General features: G+C 45.9%; 1 protein-coding gene across 1 annotated transcript; it reads right to left on the bottom strand.

The window, feature by feature from the left end:
* Positions 1 to 1,353: 1,353 nt before the first annotated feature.
* On the bottom strand, positions 1,354 to 4,182 carry LOC106658463. The gene is made up of 2 exons (XM_023460433.1): positions 4,160 to 4,182; positions 1,354 to 4,066 (listed from the first exon to the last, which is right to left on the bottom strand). The coding sequence occupies exons 1-2, from the start codon at positions 4,180 to 4,182 to the stop codon at positions 1,354 to 1,356; spliced, it is 2,736 nt and encodes a 911-aa protein (XP_023316201.1).
* Between the last annotated feature and the right edge of the window lie 11,212 nt (positions 4,183 to 15,394).

The raw sequence follows: 15,394 nt of genomic DNA, 5'->3' as shown, positions 1-15,394 counted from the left end.
AAGATTTAAATTTTGAAGATTTCACTGATTAGAGATGTATGTATGCATACATTTGTTTATAATTTCAAGATAATCAAATTTAGAGTTACGTCAAAATTATTCTAATAGTTAAAAATTTCATTTCAGGTCAGATTCAAAAAAATTTGTATCATATTGATGCAATTTTCATTTATTATTTATTTCTGTTGCCTTCATTGACTTTTTATTGTTATTATTTTTTTCCATATGTAAATATTTGTGTAGTATACATTACCAATTATTAATATGATTTTTTTGTTGAACAAAATGTTTAAAAAATATATTTTTGCAAAAAACAAACCATAAACCTGTAATTATTATTGGAATGACGACTTTCATTGTTAATTTTGCCATAGATATTTATTTATTCATATTTATTGTTAATAAATAGATATAATTAAATTATTTAAATTATTTTCTCAAAAAGCGTTTCTAAGCTTTTTTAGAACATACAGGGACTATAATATTACGTTCAATGATAAGAGGTACCTTAAATTCAATAATGGGCAAATTGAGCATTATACCTCGATTTGTTGTATTTTTTATTAACTTTGATTTTCCACATACTTAAATTGTTGATAGGTAAATAAAAAAATGCAGTGGTTTTCCTTTTTTGATACCTTTCTAAACAACAAAAAATTTTCATTTTTTTTTTTCAGATCAACTACGCAATACGCAAGAATTTAGTGCGTTTTTTTACTATTTTGCCCCATTGTGCGTCGGGCCGGGCGTTTGGTGGAATGGACGGTGCCAGCGGCTCCAGCAGTCGCAAGAGAATCATCCGTCTCGTTACCTCGCCGCCGTATCTGCCCTGGACGTTCTGGTCGAGTATTTCGCGGGCCGAGGCAAACACCTTTGCCCAGAAGGCGCTCTCGAGGTAGCGCGTCCTCTGGAGGAGATGAATTGGGAATGCTTCGACGGTGCTATCCAGCAGTTGTCGGAGCTCGTTGCGGTCCGGCTGGCCGGCTGCCTGCAGAAACAGCGAGCCGAGTATGCTCTGGGGGTCGAGCATCGCCCGCAGCACCTCGTGAGTGAGCACGAGCCACGGATGACGGCCGAAAGGCTTGTGCTCCAGCAAATTGACGCGATTGAAGACAATCTCTGCGCGCACGAAAGTCGGCCAACGCGATGGATGACAGGCGATCCAATCCAATACTACTTTTGAATCCGACCAACAATAAACTTTTGCAGGTGCAAATCTTAAATCGTCGATCAAGTGCCTCGCGAGTCGAACCAGCAGAACCGCAGCACAAAGCTCCAGTCTGGGTACTGTCTGGACTTTTGTCGGGGCGAGCTTCATCTTGGCGACGATCAAATGCGACGCTCGTCCTGGAATTACCGCGTAAATCGCCGCCGCATACGCTCTCTTGGAAGCGTCAGCAAAGCCGTGCAGATGCCAAGCCTCATCCCCGCCGACGCGAGCAATTTCACTATTTGATCTAGACGCGATAAGGCTTCCTCCAGCGAGTCTGCTCCGAAAAACACGTCGTCCACGTACAGCTGATGGTGCAACGCTTCGGCCGCCTCGGGGTACGCCCTCTGTCCATCCTCGGCCAATTGCTGCATCACACGCAGAGCCAAGAATGGAGCCGCTGCTGTGCCATACGTTACTGTGGTACATCGAAAATCCTGTATTGGCAATGATGGCTCGAGACGCCACAGCACTCTCTGGAAGTCCACATCGTCGTCGTGTACTCGAATCTGCCGAAACATCTTCTCGACGTCCGTGGTTCCTGCACATTTAAAAAATCGCCAGTTGATGAGCACCACCGTGATATCAGCCCTAAGCTTGGGTCCTGGCAGCAGCACATCATTGAGCGAGAGCCCGTTTGTTGTCTTGCGTGAGGCGTTCAAGACGACTCGTATCTCTCCTGGCTTGTCGTCACGAAACACGGCATGGTGCGGCATGTAAAAGGTCGAACGAGAGCGTTGACCGTGTGGCACCAACTCCATGTGACCCAGCTCCGTGTATTCCTTCATAAACGTACAGTAAGCCTCGCACAGTGAAGTGTTGAGCGAAAAACGCTTCTCTGTGCGCAACAAACAAGCCTGTGCCGCGCCGCGCGAATCTCCCAAAGCGAGCCGCTTTGCGAATGGGAGTCGCACGACGAACCTGCCGTTCTCGTCTCTGTAGTGGGTCCTGGTGAATGAGTCTTCGCAGCGCTTTTCATCTTCAGTGAGATGCTGCTTTTCTTGCACTTCTTCCAGTTCCCACAGCTTTGATACCATCGAAGAGACAGACGGCTCGACAATCGTATGAAAAGCTCGCACGGTTGCGACGTCGAGAAATTTCCTGTCTGGAAGCATGGGGCCGGTAATAATCCAACCAAATACGGTGTTTTGTGCGACCGGAGATGCTATTCTTCCTTTCACCAATCCTTCCAATATCAACAGCGGGTAAACATCGGCGGCCAACACGCAGTCGACTTTAGCTGGTATATGGAACTGTGCGTCGGCCAACTCGAGATCCTTCAAATGCGGCCAAGAATCGAATGGTATCTTTTGCTGCGGTAGATATCTTGTTATCTCCAGTAGTATCAGTGCTGAAATATCCATGGCAAAATCTGCGAGCTTCAGCGACTTGATTGTGCAGCACATTTCGCTTCGCGCTCTTGCGGTCACTCCAGTGCCAAGTCCGATGATAGCCCACGCTGTTTTCCTCCTGGATAGCTGTAATTGCGCAGCCAATCGCTCCGAGATAAATGATCGCTGTGCAGCAGGGTCGATTAAAGCTCGAACAGTCAATGAAGTCCCGTCTGCTGCCATTATCTTCACGCGTGCCGTAGCAAGCAGGATGTTCGCGCTCGCGATCGTGGTATGCGCATTGACTGTTGGCTCCATCATAGAGTCCACCTCAGGGTCCTCGACTCCGTCGACCTGGTCCTCGCCGCCACCGCTCGCCTCTCGACGTCTCGTCGTTCTCCTGTCAGCATCGTCGGCGTGGAGCTTAGTGTGATGCTTTCTTCTACAGGTCCAGCATCGCGAATTCGACGGGCAGCGGTCAACAAAATGCGACCTATGTAAACAATTTAGGCACAGCTTCTTCTTTCTGCAGAACTCCAAACGCTGAGGTTGAGACTTGGCCAAGAACTTGAAGCACTTATGGAGCCAATGCGCTGATTGGCACAAGTCGCAAAGAGGCGCGTTTCTTGCTTCAGTGCTGTCCTCCTGCACTTGCGTGTTATTGGCGAACGCGCGCTGTTGTCCTCCATTGCGAGATCTTGTGGTGTGAGCGTCACTGGTCTCATTCGACGGTCTGGCTTGCTCCAAGGAGTGGATGCGTCTCTCGAGGAAGTTTACGAGATCGCTATAGGTCGGCAGATCGGTGGCGTCTTCACGCGAAATCTCCCACGACTCGCGAGAGTTCGCATCGAGCTTGCGTACTACGCAGTGCCCTATCCACGCATCATAGTGCTCTACCGGACACTGAAGTTCCTTCAATGAACGAAATGCTTCCTCCGAGTGGTCGATGAGATCGCTGAGCTCCTGCGCATTTCGCGCTTTTACCATAGGTAGCTGAATTAGATGTTCCAGTGTGTTGGTAAGCCGGATACGCTTATTATCGTATCGATGCATCAATTTGTCCCACGCGACATCGAAGTTGGCCTCTGTGATTTCCATTTCTCGTAAGCGCAATGCAGCTGGGCCTTGAACTGCGTTCAAAAGGTGCTGCAGTTTGGCCACTTTTGGGATTGATTCCTTGTCTCGGACTAGTGTGGAGAACCGTTGCTTAAAGCTCTCCCACTCCTCTTGCTTGCCAGAGAATTTCGGGAGTGCGAGGCTAGGCAGTGCCGAAAACTGTTCGATTCTGAGCTCAGATCGATTCGTCGGGGCCGCTTCCGTGACTTGTGAAGTCGGAGCAGGAGGGGGCGGACGTCTGAGGGCGAGCAGGTCTCTGATGCGTGACTTCGCGCCGATGTACTCCAGCTCGACGAAGCAATAGCCGTCTTCGGCGAAATATTGATGTGCTGCCAATTCCTTTTCATAACATACCAGCTGATCATGATTGTTAGTAAACTTCTCCCAATAAGACTCCAAGAGCTCCAATCTTGCCACAAAATGCGACTCCGTTTAGTTTTCTGCTCCTACTTTATCCGTTGAATTCGTATAAAAATTCGCTATGTGTCCCGCCAATTTTAACTGCTTCGTCAGTAGAGCTTCCATGGCTTATTTACTCTTGGATTGAAAAGGCGACGGTTGGTGACAGACGATACTGTGAGGTGAGTTGGTTCGCGCCGAGCCTTCTCTTGTAAATAAACACTGGCGAGTCGACTGTTGCGATGATTTTATGTTTGCTTGATAATTATCTTTTTTTTCCTCTTATTCTTTTCCGTGATCTGATAACTTGCGCTCTGCTACCAAAATGATGCCGCTGCGGGCCAAGTGAAATGTGCGACGAGATGATTGCAAGCGAATGTAGAAATTTATGCGACCCAAGGTCAATCAAAACGTAGACGCATTTTCGTAACAATAAAAACTTCTTTATTAAGTAAATAATTAACAAAAAAAGGGGGTAGTTCTATGATAAACTTGCAGGCTCAAAAAAAGCTCCGTGCTGGGGTGAGAAAAGCGATAGTAATGGCTAAATGCGATGCTTCGAAAAGCTAACGGCTAACTGACCAATTTCAATAGCTACGACCAACTCACGGCTAAATAATATTTGGCGCTCTTTCGATCTCCATCCCTTCTCTCCATCCAGCAACCCTGTCCCGAAGCTACACAACCGAACAATCAGCGACGATTCGTCGTCGTCCGACGAGCTGCGTCGTTCCAAGAGATCGTTCCTCGTTGCTGAAAGGGAGCAGCCTTCGACAATCGTCGTCATGGGCAGCAGCAGCGAAAGCAGCGGCAGCATCGAGGTCGTTGCTGCCGCTGGTTCAAGGCCCAGCGCCGTCGACGAGATTGCCGCGGCCGAGCAGGTGGAGCAGGATCGCGTCGACGTCAACGTCGGTGCATCGTCGTCCTCGGCGCGGCCAGGATTGGCCACAGCGGCAGCGGACGCAGCAGTGGCTGCGATCGAGCACGACGATGACGACGACGACGACGACGAGGGATACGTCGACGTCGACCGCGACCACGACCAAGACCAGAACGAGGAAGAGACGGACGACGACGACGACGACGACGAGGAGGAGGGGGCGGCTGTCGGTCCCGCGTACGAAACCGCGAGAGTCTTTTTGTCGGCAATGAACGAGGCGGAGGCGAGGCCGCCCATCGACGGTATCGACGACCAGTGGTCGTTCGAGGACGACGCACTTTTGCTCCGCTGCCTGGATCCTCGCTCGGTGCACGAGTATCGCACCAAGGAGTTTTGGCGCAAGCTGGTCGTCGAGTATTTCTTCGGCAGTGGTCATGTGACGGCAGCACGTGCCCGCGCCCGCCTGCAAAAGCTGCTCCGCGATAAAAAGGCTTTTCGGCTGTGGGGCCCGATAGCCGGTCGCAATTTACGCGACGGGCCAGACCCACGGCACGAAAAGTTCGAGACTTTTGTGCGGGCCCGGCACGCTTGGCGCTATTACGCGGAGCGCAGAGACGAGCGCGGCCAAAGCGGCGTCGGACAGCAGCAGGGTCGCACCGGCTCAGCGAAATGCTCGAATGCTGAATTGGAGGTGAGTGCAAAAAATTTTCTCGTTTTTCTTTAATTATTTTTTCTCGTATTTTTATCGATGAATTAATTTCCGACCGTTTTCATTGTTGCTTCAGCGCGAGCGTGTGTATTGGAGCCAGCCGGCGCCGCCGAAAAGAGGACCAGCGCGTGGATGGAAACGCAAGAGGCCCGACGACGTCGACGACGACGAGGATGAGGAGGAGGAGTGCGACGTAGCCGCTCGTTATCGTCGCAGACAGCGTGGCGAGCAGGCCGACGACCAGGCTGGTCCGTCGTGCCGGCTGCGCAACAAGCGTCCGAGGACAAAGGGCCCACGCGAAGACGCCGACGAGGCTCGGCCATCGACGTCGTCGAGGGCAGTGAAGCCGCAACCAACACCGCCGCCGACGCCACAAACGACGCGTCCGGCTAAGCAGCAGCAAGCGTCCCGTCGGCCGGGCTGGCCCGAGTGCTCTGGCCGACAGCCCGTCGTCGTGCTGGATCGAGCGTCAGTGCCCATCGGCAAGGACGCCCGTGGCGGCGGCGGCGGCGGCATCGGCAGCAGCAGCAAGCCCAGCCCGGGAGGAGCGGCTCGCTGCAAACCGTTGGCATCGTCGTCTCGCTCGGCATCTTTGGGCCCAAGCCAGTTTTCGCCCCGGGCGGGCTTTACCACAGTGGTGAGTATACGCGCGATTACATTGCTCGCGGGCACGAGTCAAGTCTTGTCCCTTTACACGCATCGCTCGATAATTAATGTTTTTTTCTTCTTCGTTTGCAGGGTGGTGGAAGAGGAGAAGATTGGCGGGTGCTGCTCGACAGCGACAGCGAGGACGACAGCGACGACGGCGCCACGACCTCCAGCTACCGGAGCACGCCGCGCGGCTCCGCTGCAAGAAGAAGAACAACGAGGAGGTAGAAGAAGCGTCGCGACGGCAAGGGACGTCGCTGAAGGCGCCCTTAAAAATGTTTTCTTTTCGTTTACATTCATGAATTGATTTTTTCTTGTTTTTTTGTGCACGCTTCGGTGCGTGCGCGTGCTTTGTGCGTTGCGTGTCTCATGCAACGGCAGTAAACGCAACTTTTGGTTCGTTTGTTTATTCATTTTTTCCTTTTTTTGTTTTTTGTTGTTTTTGTATGATTGTTCGACGTATGCGTGTCTACGCGCAACAATAGTACTGTAGAAGCAGAAATGCGAATGAATAAACATTTCAAACGTTGATGAAATTTATTAATGTGTACCTACCTACCTAATACCTACCTTGTCGTTCCTGTTGCGTTATACTCGTCGTATTTAATTCATACTTACCTTGTACTTAACTCGTTTCCATGGGGTGCGTCTCAGCTTCGAATTATCGTTAATTCGTACTTATCTCGTAGTTACCTGGTCGTTCCTGGTGCGTTTCTTGTCCTTTATTGCAGCAGAAGCAGCAGCAGACGAAAATTTTGCCCACTATTGGGCAAAACAGGGGCCGGTTCGCGCTCATGGGCCGTTATTGATGGAGCGCGCGTTCGCGTCGTTTGCGTGGGCGCTCTTGTTCGGTGCGCGTCCGCCTATTCGTTAGCAACGTCGGCGGGTTGAGGTCACGTTTATCGACGGCGCATGCCGGGCGCATAGTTAATGGTCGACATTTGTCAGCCGAAAGATGTTGCGTCCAAGATCGGGGCGTTCGTGCGGGTAACGTGCGTCAACGGACAATTACAACTAGTGAAAAAGGTGTTTGTTGACGTATTTTTCGGAAAAACATTTCCATGTCATATGTGCGAAATGAGTCCGATGCGCGCTTGGGTTACTTGGGTTACTGCGGGTGTTACTGCGGCTGTTACTTGGGTTACTTGGGTTACTTGAGTTACTGCGGGTGTTACTGCGGGTGTTACTTGGGTGACTTGGGTTAATTAGGAGTTAAAATACAAACTATGTGCCACGGTGGCTTGTAGCCACCTTTGAAGGATATATTAAGTTAAATAAATATTTTTTTTGTAATCGACAGTTGATTTTTGCCTTTAATGCAACTCTGAATTGCCATTAAACACGCGACTACATAAATGCACAACAAATATTTCGTTTCGCGGACTTGCGCACAAGTTTGTGCACGCTGCCGTGTGTCTCGTGAATTGTGCAAAGGTTGAGGGCGACGCGGTACTCGTGCATGTAAACAACATCGCTATTCCTTTTTCAATAAATTTTTGATGCTACAAAATATTTATAAACATTGGCAGGTATTAATAAATTATAATTAATGGATAGGCCAATACGACAAACATATTTTTCAATTTATTCAAATTCGGTTGGTCCAGCGATTGGTATCATCGCTACGAGGCTAGCGACGAACTGTGTTGGATGTGTTAGTTGACTAAGATATTTCTTGGGCTATTTTGGGTACTTAAGAATGGACTTGTGAGTTATTATACGAAATGAATTCTTTTATGCTAGTTTTCGATGCATTTTCTAAAGCACGCATTTATCAAAAGTTTGAAACAATCCTTACTATACGAGACTATAAAAAATAATTTGGAACTCTACGTACTCTAGTTGTCATCATTCTGGCATTATTATAAACAAGTCAATACGGATCGCTTTTTCTCTTTGACTCATGTATTAACACTTTGAACCTCCGTTGCTGCGCACCAATATTTCCAAGGCCGAAACAACTTCTGATGATGGCCGACCCAACATGAAAATTATTAAAACCCTTGTATTATTTCAAACGCAGGTATCAGATCCAGGTTTATTTCGGACAAAAGAATCAAACTAAGGGTTATTTTGGATGGAACAAACCACTCTTGGGTTATTTTAGGTATTTAAGTATGCACNATTAGGACCTTTACTGTTTTTACTATATGTGAATGACTTGTTAGTGCTTCTACCAGAACTCATTGCTTACGCGGATGATACTGCTGCAGTCGTCGATGGTGCTACGTGGATGGAAGTGAACCAGAGGATGACGGCATTGCTCGAAATAGTGTACTCGTGGACGTACGCGAATCACTTGACACTCAACATTCAGAAATCAGTGTATATGACTTTTGGCAACTGCAGCGATTCATTGCCGGTGAATTTTGAGGTTCGAGTAAACAATATTGCAATGGAGAAAGTTGATAGTGCCAAGTACCTAGGAGTTATTTTTGATTGTTGCATGAGATGGTCTGGACATATCGATAAAATCGTAAATAGGACAAAATATCTGTTGTATGTTTTCTACAGACTACAACATATACTCTCGCGAAGTCAACTGCTGCAAATCTACTATGGATTATTCCACAGCGTAGCTACTTATGGCATTATTGGTTGGGGAGGAGTCTACGAGACTGCATTGAGAAAACTACAAGGATTGCAAGCAAGGATAATGAGAATAATCAAAATAAATGATTCTGACACATTTAAACCACCCAATCTGCGGCAGGTCTTTTGTTTGCTTCGTTGCGTTTGCGACGACGCGTGCGATTGCATCGGTGCGTGCGCGTGCTTTGTGCGTTGCGTGTCTCATGCAACGGCAGTAAACGCAACTTTTGGTTCGTTTGTTTATTCATTTTTCGTTTTTTGTTGTTTTTGTATGATTGTTCGACGTATGCGTGTCTACGCGCAACAATAGTACTGTAGAAGCAGAAATGCGAATGAATAAACATTTCAAACGTTGATGAAATTTATTAATGTGTACCTACCTACCTAATACCTACCTTGTCGTTCCTGTTGCGTTATACTCGTCGTATTTAATTCATACTTACCTTGTACTTAACTCGTTTCCATGGGGTGCGTCTCAGCTTCGAATTATCGTTAATTCGTACTTATCTCGTAGTTACTTGGTCGTTCCTGGTGCGTTTCTTGTCCTTTATTGCAGCAGAAGCAGCAGCAGACGAAAATTTTGCCTACTATCGGGCAAAACAGGGGCCGGTTCGCGCTCATGGGCCGTTATTGACGGAGCGCGCGTTCGCGTCGTTTGCGTGGGCGCTCTTGTTCGGTGCGCGTCCGCCTATCCGTTAGCAACGTCGGCGGGTTGAGGTCACGTTTATCGACGGCGCACGCCGGGCGCATGGTTAATGGTCAACATTTGTCAGCCGAAAGGGGTTGCGTCCAAGATCGGGGCGTTCGTGCGGTTAACGGGCGTCAACGGACAATTACAACTAGTGAAAAAGGTGTTTGTTGACGTATTTTTCGGAAAAACATTTCCATGTCATATGTGCGAAATGAGTCCGATGCGCGCTTGGGTTACTTGGGTTACTGCGGGTGTTACTGCAGCTGTTATTTGGGTTACTTGGGTTACTTGAGTTACTGCGGGTGTTACTGCGGGTGTTACTTGGGTTACTTGGGTTAATTAGGAGTTGAAATACGAACTATGTGCCACGGTGGCTTGTAGCCACCTTTGAAGGATATATTGAGATAAAAAAAATATTTTTTTTGTAATCGACAGATGATTTTTGCCTTTAATGCAACTCTGAGTTGCCATTAAACAACGCGACTAGATAAATGCACAACGAATATTTCGTTTCGCGGACTTGCGCACGAGTTTGTGCACGCTGCCGTGTGTCTCGTGAATTGTGCAAAGGTTGAGGGCGACGCGGTACTCGTGTATGTAAACAACATCGCTATTCCTTTTTCAATAAATTTTTAATGCTACAGAATATTTATAAACATTGGCAGGTATTAATAAATTATAATTAATAAATAAGCCAATACGACAAACATATTTTTCAATTTATTCAAATTCGGTTGGTCCAGCGATTGGTATTATCGCTACGAGGCTAGCGACGAACTGTGTTGGATGTGTTAGTTGACTGAGATATTTCTTGGGCTATTTTAGGTACTTAAGTATGGATTTGTGAGTTATTATACGACATGAATTCTTTTATGCTAGTTTTCCATGCATTTTCCAAAGCACGCATTTATCAGAAGTTTGAAACAATCCGTACTATACGGGACTATTGGGTTAATTTGAAGTTGAAGTACGTACTCTAGTTGTGATCATTCTGGCTTTATTATAAACAAGTCAATACGGATCGCTTTTTCTCATTGACTCATGTATTAACACTTTAAACCTCCGTTGCTGCGCACCAATATTTCCAAGGCCGAAACAACTTCTGATGGCCGACCCAACATGGAAATTATTAAAACCCTTGGATTATTTAAAACGCACGTATCAGTTCCAGGATAAATTTCGGACAAAAGAATCAAACTAAGGGTTATTTTGGATGGAACAAACCTTTCTTGGGTTATTTTAGGTATTTAAGTATGCACTTGTGAGTTATTATACGACATGAATTCTTTTCTGCTAGTTTTCCATGCATTTCCCAAAGCACGCATTTATCAAAAGTTTGAAACAATCCGTACTATACGGGACTATTGGGTTAATTTGAAGTTGAAGTACGTACTCTAGTTGTGATCATTCTGGCTTTATTATAAACAAGTCAATACGGATCGCTTTTTCTCATTGACTCATGTATTAACACTTTAAACCTCCGTTGCTGCGCACCAATATTTCCAAGACCGAAACAACTTCTGATGGCCGACCCAACATGGAAATTATTAAAACCCTTGGATTATTTTAAACGCAGGTATCAGTTTCAGGTTTATTTCGGACGAAAGAGTCAAACTAAGGGTCATTTTGGATAAAACGAACCACTCTTGGGTTATTTTAGGTATTTAAGTATGCACTTGTGAGTTATTATACGACATGAATTCTTTTCTGCTAGTTTTCCATGCATTTCCCAAAGCACGCATTTATCGAAAGTTTGAAACAATCCTTACATACGGGACTATTGGGTTAATTTGGAGTTAAAGTACGTACTCTAGTTGTCATCATTCTAGCATTATTATAAACAAGTCAATACGGATCGCTTTTTCTCTTTGACTGATGTATTAACACTTTAAACCTCCGTTACTGCGCATCAATATTTCCAAGGCCGAAACAACTTCTGATGATGGCCGACCCAACATGGAAATTATTAAAACCCTTGGATTATTTCAAACGCAGGTATCAGTTCCAGGATAAATTTCGGACAAAAGAATCAAGCTAAGGGTTATTTTGGATGGAACAAACCACTCTTGGGTTATTTTATGTATTTAAGTATGCACTTGTGAGTTATTATACGACATGAATTCTTTTCTGCTAGTTTTCCATGCATTTCCCGAAGCCCGCATTTATCAAAAGTTTGAAACAATCCATACCATACGGGACTATTAGGTTAATTTGGAGTTGAAGTACGTACTCTAGTTGCTCTTTGGCAACTAGAGTAAACTCAAAATATTAGAAAACAAAAACTCATACAGACATTTGTTGGTAATTCAATGTAGCCCACGCGTAGGACGCCGCTGATGTACAACTCAAAATATATAAATTTCAAGTGAAAGTATGCTCTTTATATAGCTACGTCACGCTGTAGCGTCTGCCAGTAAACGTGGCCTATCTCGCAGTACAGCTGTTGTACACGGGATCTCCATATGAGTCAGTATGCATTGCGTCTTCGAAGTGTGAGCATCTGAGAAAGAATCGCCTCTACCGCCCGAACCGATCAACCAACTACAAAAAAGAATAAATATTTCATATCATATGCCATAGTGTGTGTATTTCAGTGTGTCCTTATCTAACTTATAAAAAAGAGATGGACCTTAAAGTAAAGCCAATCTATTCGGCCTCTGATTGGTCGACTGACTTTTGACTCGAGTCGAAACGTAATAAAGTGACATCTGCGGTCATAATAGCAACTTTTTCGAAACTGACTAAAAGATGTACGCGCACGAAGCGCGCCTGAAAGTTGCTAACCTCAAAACACAAATAAAAAAATTGATACGCGCTGAGCGCGTCTTGAACGTCAGGTAAAAATAAAAGGTACGAGCCAAAAGGCCGAGAAAACAAAAATTCATACAGACATTTGCTGGTAATTCAATGTAGCCCACGCGTAGAACGCAGCTGACTTACAACTCAAAATATATAAATTTCAAGTGAAAGTATGCTCTTTATATAGCTACGTCACGCTGTAGCGTCTGCTAGTAAACGTGGCCTATCTCGCAGTACAGCTGTTGTACACGGGTTCTCCATATGAGTCAGTATACATTGCGTCTTCGAAGTGTGAGCATCTGAGCGAGAATCGCCTCTACCGCCAGAACCGATCAACCAACTACAAAAAAGAATAATTATTTCATATCATAAGCGATAGTGTGTGTATTGCAGTGTGTCCTAATCTAACTTATAGAAAAAAGATGGACCTGAAAGTGAAGCCAATCTATTCGGCCTCTGATTAGTCGACTGACTTTTGACTCGAGTCGAAACGTAATAAAGTGACATCTGCGGTCATAATAGCAACTTTTTCGAAACTGACTGAAAGATGTACGCGCACGAAGCGCGCCTGAAAGTTGCTAACCTTAAAACACAAATACAAAAATTGATACGCGCGGAGCCCGTCTTAAACGTCTAGTAAAAATAAAAGGTACGAGCCAAAAGGCCGAGAAAACAAAAACTCATACAGACATTTGTTAATAATTCAATGTAGCCCACGCGTAGAACGCAGCTGACTTACAACTCAAAATATATAAATTTCAAGTGAAAGTATGCTCTTTATATAGCTACGTCACGCTGTAGCGTTTGCTAGTAAACGTGGCCTATCTCGCAGTAAAGCTGTTGTACACGGGATCTCCATATGAGTCAGTATACATTGCGTCTTCGAAGTTGCAGCATCTGAGCGAGAATCGCCTCTACGAGAACCGATCAACCAACTACAAAAAAGAATAATTATTTCATATCATAAGCCATAGTGTGTGTATTTCAGTGTGTCCTAATCTAACTCATAAAAAAGAACAAGTTATCCTTTCAGAATTGGCCGAAGCGTTGGAACAGCTAGAATTAAAATCGGATGGATCCATGCTACAAAAGAAAGCAAGGCTATACCAATGGCTAAGCGGCGATTACTCGGCGAATGATTTCTTCGAGTCAAATTTTGGTGAGATCGAACGAGTTGAGAATCACGTAATCCTCAGAGTGGCGTTTATAAATACAACGTGCTGGGAAAAGTCGGGCGAAACGATAATAGATCATAACGTCGACAACGACCAACCACACCCAATGATCGGCCTGGATACGTCAGAAAAAGTACGCAGAAACTTGGAAAAGTCGTTAAACCAAGGCGCGACAAACGCAAATACAATGCGCCAGACAAGCATACCATCCAGACTGGTAGGAAATAGAAGCCAGCCCGGAACAAGGATAGCGAACAGCGTTACACGACACAGCGAACCAGCACAGCAAAACACCGAATCACCAGAAGATACAAGCATGTCAGCACAAGTAGAAGAACTCAAGAGACAAATGGAAGAAATGAGGTCACAAAATTTTAATGGAAAAGTCGCGTCGAGTACAAGACTAGATCCGCGAACCTCATCATTCCAAATAGGCAGTAATTTACAGGAAATACCAACAATGATCGAGCAGCCGATAGATCAGAGAAGAGTGAACTTCCAAGACACGATCGGCTACGGGCCAGTCGCTGCCGGCGACTGGCGAAAAACGCCAACGGAGGACAACAACACAAGATTTAAACAAAATTTTGAAGGATCGTCAGACGCATACCTGTCAAGGCCATCGACGAGCAGATTTACGCACGAAGGCTCAATCAGATGTAACAGCGATATCGGAGAGACCGTGAGAAAATGGAGAATTCAATTTGAAGGATTCGGTCAGATGAGCGTGGAAAGTTACATAGAAAGGATCGAGGAGTGCGCATTTCTAGCCGGACTGGGCGACGCAGACCTCCTACCAGCATTGTCAGAAACGCTCTCAGGCACGGCAGCCCAATGGTTCCGCAATAACCGCCACAAATTCCAAAACTGGGAGGGATTTTGTGGAATGGCCAGGAAAACCTTCGGGATGGACCAATATACGTACCAGCAGCTACTCGAACAAATCAGAAGAAGAACACAGGGCCGCAACGAAAAAGTAGCACAATATATAATTGGCCTACAAAGTACGCTAAATAAATTGAGGCCACAGTTGGCCATACAAACACAGCTCGACTACTTGCATGGTGGGATGCTACCAGAGCTACAGAAGATGGTACGATGAAAGTCTTTGCGCTCCGTCGACGACCTTTTTGACGAAGCAGTGGAAGCAGAAAACACAATCATAAGAGCCGAGCAATATCGCGCACCGGCACAAGACGAGACGGTATGGCCAGAACTCAGATATCAAGCTGACAAGAATGAGTCGAGCTACAAATTAGCAGCAATGCCAGATCACAAGGATGAAATAACGGCACTGATAAAATCCCAAATCGAAGTCACGCAATTACTAGCCAATTCTATAAAAGAAAGCGAAAAGAGGCAAGCCGAAGCATTGCAGCAAATTTCGAAATCAATTACAGAACTTCAAAAGCAAAAAGTCAGCCCGGCAGGCAAGCCTGACGGGCAGAGAAACGAGTTTCAGAAAAACTCGCAGTCGTCAAGGAACGCAGATCATCACCCAACGAAACAGTCTTCGTCAACGAACAGCAAATCGAAGAAGACAAAAGAAATATACTGCTACGGGTGCGGAGCCCAAAACGTATACCGGAAAAATTGCCCGAAGTGTTCGGGAAACGCCGAAAGCAGGGAATAGTCGAGACCGATATTACCCTGGACGCTTTTCGGGTCTCAACGACAGGATATGTATCGCCCGACGAGAAAAACACAACCCAAAGCTCGTCGGGAAAAGAACCTGTTCAAGAACAATATGAAGGGCACTGGTGGATAAAAACACAAGTTGGCAAACACGAAATACGCGCTTTTTATGACACCGGAGCGTCGCGCACGACAGTGCGAACGTAAAA

Source organism: Trichogramma pretiosum, unplaced genomic scaffold (assembly GCF_000599845.2).
Source record: "Trichogramma pretiosum strain Unisexual culture from Peru unplaced genomic scaffold, Tpre_2.0 scaffold153, whole genome shotgun sequence".
NCBI classification, from domain to species: domain Eukaryota; kingdom Metazoa; phylum Arthropoda; class Insecta; order Hymenoptera; family Trichogrammatidae; genus Trichogramma; species Trichogramma pretiosum.
The sequence above is the reverse complement of the archived record's forward strand: the minus strand, read 5'-3'. Positions and strand labels throughout refer to the sequence as shown.

Excerpts from the sequence above, each read along its gene's own strand:
- LOC106658463 (XM_023460433.1), bottom strand. The coding sequence starts at position 4,182 with ATGGAAGCTCTACTGACGAAGCA. Across the intron at positions 4,067-4,159 it reads GAAGCTCTACTGACGAAGCA|ATTGGAGCTCTTGGAGTCTT; the intron begins GTTAAAATTGGC and ends TTTTGTGGCAAG.